This window comes from Glycine soja, chromosome 12 (assembly GCF_004193775.1).
Source record: "Glycine soja cultivar W05 chromosome 12, ASM419377v2, whole genome shotgun sequence".
NCBI classification, from domain to species: Eukaryota; Viridiplantae; Streptophyta; class Magnoliopsida; order Fabales; family Fabaceae; genus Glycine; species Glycine soja.
Window position 1 is genome coordinate 1,697,706 of NC_041013.1, and position 4,808 is coordinate 1,702,513.

Here is a 4,808-nt window from a genome sequence, read left to right on the forward strand (position 1 = left end):
GTTTGATTTATCGTTGAGAGATTCCAAACAGACCTTGAATAAAAAATCATGAATTTTTACTTTTCAAAAAAAAGTATATGAAAATATATTTTCGTTCAGCTTAATATTAAATCGAATGAACTTAAGATCTCTTGACATGTTAAGATCAATTTATAGAGTTAATATTGTTTTATATACACAAATAAATAGAACCTTAATCTTTATTTAAAAAATAAGATTACATGTGAATCATGTTATAATGTTGATACTTTTGCACATTGATATAATCACATATATATGATGAGTTTGGCGATTCATTTTCAGTCAACAATCTCGAAAAAAAAAATCTAGATTGTCAAGCGTCTTGTGACCATGTCATGTCATGTCAGGTGGTGAGATGAGCAAGGTGATGTCATGCTTAGTGTGGAATCCACACGTTAGGACTAAAATCCATGTTTATGGTGTATAAAAGCTAAAACGTAAAGCAGTCGCTAAGCAAATAAATCATTTGCAGCTGAAATTGGTTTCGTTCATTAATTCCTTCCACAGATCCACTAATAGTAATTAAGAAGGGAAGAATACACATGGAAGAAGTGGCTGAAGAAGCTCAATATTTCAGATCAGAAATAGCTCTGTTGAATTTCTCGGATGCCACCTTCAAACCCCCACTTTCTCCTCTGTTGATACACATTGATCCTCTCCTACCCAATGGTCACACTTGTTCTGCATCAGAATCTGATCCATCACCCACTTCACAGCATCAGCAGGAGCAGCATCATCCAAAAGATGCGTGGCTTCCAATCACTGAATCCAGAAATGGAAATGCCTATTATGCAGCCTTCCATATTCTTAATTCCAACATTGGATTCCAGGCTCTCATGCTTCCCGTTGCCTTCGCTACTCTTGGTTGGTACGTACCTTACTTTGCACTATCACGTGCTGGAACTTGGAATATCATGGGAACCTTGCCAGCATATTAATTTCATTTATTTAATAAATTAAATCAAGTCTTTTTTTTTTTTGAAGTTATTTCATTAAAAATATAGGATTTTGTATATATTCGGCTGAGGCAATTATTACTATTATTTAAAAATATACTTATTGTTTTATTTTAAAGTTTTTGTCATAAAATACATTTTTTTAAGATGAATCAAGTCTTGAATACTCATCAAATATAGAACAGAACTCAAATTTTATATTTAAGAAACATCTAATTAGTTACAGCTTAGATAGTGATACCTGTTTAATTTTCAGCCCGGACACAATCAATCAACCTCTCCTTCCAATTCCATTGATCTCTAGTTGTAGTATTGTATACGTATATATCTGTCAAGGATTCATTGGGAGATTAATTGCTTCTAGTTAATTTTATATTATTAATCTCTCAAATATTTCTGCATACAGATGCTTCTATTTTGTTGAAAAATCAAACCAGAATAGGTCTAATTAAGTTTTAACTCTGATAGTCATTCTTCTTCGGTAGGTAGGTAGTCTAAGTCTCGTGTATAAGGAAGACAACACATGCATGCACCTGCTGGCTGCTGCACTCAAAATCAAAATCTTTTTGGAAATCTCTACTTATCTAATTTTCACTATCAGATAGATGAACAATTACGAATCATGACTTGCATACATACAAATTAAGCCAAGTATATAGAAGCAAATAAATAAACCTTAGTCTACGCGAAAGTCTAAGGCTGGGCCTACGTACGGTCTACATCATTCATGTTCTGGGCTGTGTGTGTGTGTGAGAGAGAGAGATTCTCATTTCATGCATACTCTCAATAGTTTATAGTGACATGTATAGTTTTTATATGTAGTACTGAATAATATCAATGATTTGCAGGGCATGGGGTACAGTATGTTTGTCACTAGCATTTGTTTGGCAGCTCTATGCTATATTTCTTCTTGTTCAGCTTCACGAATACGTCCCTGGAATTCGTCACAGCAGATACCTCTTCCTTGCTATGGCTGCCTTCGGTAAGCACAAATTAAACCAATTCAGTGTTCATCTTCACCAAGTTCACATTTGATGATTATTTTCTTCCTTTTTTGTTTGTTTCGAAAGTGCTTTCTACATTTTTTTTATTTATTTTCCGCTCTTCATCAACGGCCACAATTAAATTACGCTATGCCACTGCATTATCTTTTCTTATATGTATACACACTTTAGATACAGGCTCTACTATGATTGGCATGCACAATATCCCATCAGTTCGTTTTTTTTCTACAGAAAGCGTAGATTTTTTTAATGTAAAATGTCAACATTGGTTAGTTGTAGTATTATATTTAATTTTATTACCCGAGGCAAGACTTTCGACATTGGGAAAAGATAACAAATGTTAACTTAAAGACACGTAGAATTTAATTTTTTGTCGTGCAGGGTCAGTCAAAAAAGAATTAATTAAAAGGCTCACTTTTGATTGGTGACTAAGAAATATAACAGAGAGAAGCCAAATAAGAATAGTAGAAATAAGTTGTGTTTGAAGGAGTCAAGATTAAGTATAGGAATGAAAATTTGAAAGAATTGTGGGACTTATTATTCCTCATTTATTTTTTAAAAAAGTTATATATCTTTTAATTATTAATTTTGTTTTGTCCACCTAGTTTTTGGTTTCTTATTAAAGGGGCACTAACATTGTTACTATGATTAGGAAAAAAGTTAGGGAAGGTGGGAGCATTATTCCCCGTAATGTACCTTTCAGGAGGCACATGCGTCATGCTAATCATCACCGGAGGTGGGACCATGAAACAATTATTCAAGACGCTTTGCGAAAACGATAATGGGAAAACATGTAATGCCCATGCACTTAGCGGGGCTGAGTGGTTCTTGGTGTTTACCTGTGTCGCCATTCTTATTGCACAGTTGCCCAACCTCAACTCAATGGCCATGGTTTCTCTCGTCGGCGCGGTTACCTCTATCACTTATTGCACCCTCTTTTGGGTTCTCTCTGTTAAGAAGGGTAAGCCTAACAACGTATCCTATAGCTCATCCCTGTCCCAAGAACACACACCAGTTGCTAAGATCAGTGACGTTCTCAATGCCATTGGAATCATTGTCCTAGCCTTCAGAGGGCATAATGTTTTGCTCGAAATACAGGCAAGTATTTCAATTTCACATGCACTTAAACACATATCACCTCGTGTATATACATGATGCATGAGCAAGGTTCTTATTAAGGTTTTTAAATATCGGTCACACTCGCATTATAATTTTGTCGTGTTTGTTGATATAACGGCAATTGCCACCGCATTGTAATAGTGGACAATTAGAAAATCTTGTTTTCCAAACCACGATCATGAACTGTTTTTTTAAAACCTTGGTTCTTATAAATATAGTACTAATTAAGTGCATGTTTGATACTATGTGATATGTCAATATAAAGTTCATGTTACAATATAATTGTGCAATTTGAGCATTAATCATGCTCTCTCCTTCTCTTTTTTTATTTAATTATTCCATCAATTTTATATCTCCTTATAAAAACATAACTAACGTGGGAAACATATTCTCTATAATATTTCTTGTAGCACAATTTCTGTTATTGTTTATTCATTAAAATCTATTTAAAATTATAATTAAGTTAAACTCGTTAAAAAGAAAATGACAACATTTTAAAAAAGTTATAAAATGTAACTAATCATGAAAAATATAAAACCAATGTGTGTTAGAGAGCAGTGTCAAAGCCTTTTCTGGATGCCTTTTCTAACTGTCAATGCCTTTTCTAAAAAATATAAAATTTTACTAATTAAGTTGTTAATATTTTCTGACTATCAATGCCTTTTCTATAAATAAAAAACTATCAAAGCCTTCATTCATTTCTTGAAACTAGGTTGATAGCATAGCCTAATCTAAAGAGCAGTGTTTTGGATGTTGGTTTTGCAGGGGACGCTGCCTTCAAATTTGGAACAAACATCCAAAATACCAATGCGAAGAGGAGTGAGCATGTCATATGTACTCATTTCCATGTGCGTGTTTCCCCTCGCAATTGCCGGATTCTGGGCCTATGGAAACCAGGCAAGCACCTCCTATAATTAAAAAAAAAAAAATCTATATATTAATCGGCATTCCAGATAATTAACTGATGATATTTTTTCCTTTAATTAATTAACTAATCAATTTATATTCATGTATTCCAGATTAACGATGGAGGATTGTTATATTCGTTTCCAGAATTCCACAAGAGGCAAATCACAAAATTCTCTATGGGTGCCATATATGTTCTAGTAATAATACATTGTTTAACCAGCTTTCAAATATATGCGATGCCTGTTTTTGACAACCTGGAGATAAGATACACGAGCATAAAGAATCAGAGATGTTCACCATTAGTGAGAACATGCATAAGATTATTCTTCGGGGGGCTGACATTTTTTATCTCAGTCACGTTCCCTTTCCTTCCAAGACTATCAACACTACTTGGAAGCATGACCCTTGTGCCTATCACATATGCATACCCCTGTTTCATGTGGTTATCCCTCAAGAAACCTCGTCCAAGAGGTATAATTTGCTGCTTCAACGTTGCACTCGGTTCTGTAGGGATGCTTCTCAGTGCTCTTTTGGTAGCTGCAGCTATTCGGACTCTAGCTCTCAATGGCCTTGATGCTAACTTCTTCAGACCATAACAATGCCATATATCAGCAAACAGTAAATTAGCAATAATTTATTCTAATTTCCTGTTAGTGATATACAGAAAATCATTTTTGAACATGTTATCATGCTATTGTTTGAGATGCTCTGCTGTTATGTCACTTGTTAATATGTTCATCTATGCATATAATCAATCAAATAGACAAAAAGTATATATAACGTGAAGTTTTACAAACTA

At 34.0% G+C, this 4,808-nt stretch overlaps 1 protein-coding gene across 1 annotated transcript; it reads left to right on the forward strand.

Annotated features, from left to right (window-relative positions):
• The first annotated feature begins 474 nt into the window (after window positions 1-474).
• On the forward strand, window positions 475-4,808 carry LOC114379294 (lysine histidine transporter-like 8). Its single transcript, XM_028337930.1, has 5 exons — window positions 475-889; window positions 1,826-1,959; window positions 2,634-3,079; window positions 3,866-3,997; window positions 4,120-4,808. Exons 1-5 carry the CDS (start codon window positions 564-566, stop codon window positions 4,603-4,605), a joined length of 1,524 nt encoding a protein of 507 aa, XP_028193731.1. The 5' UTR covers window positions 475-563; the 3' UTR covers window positions 4,606-4,808.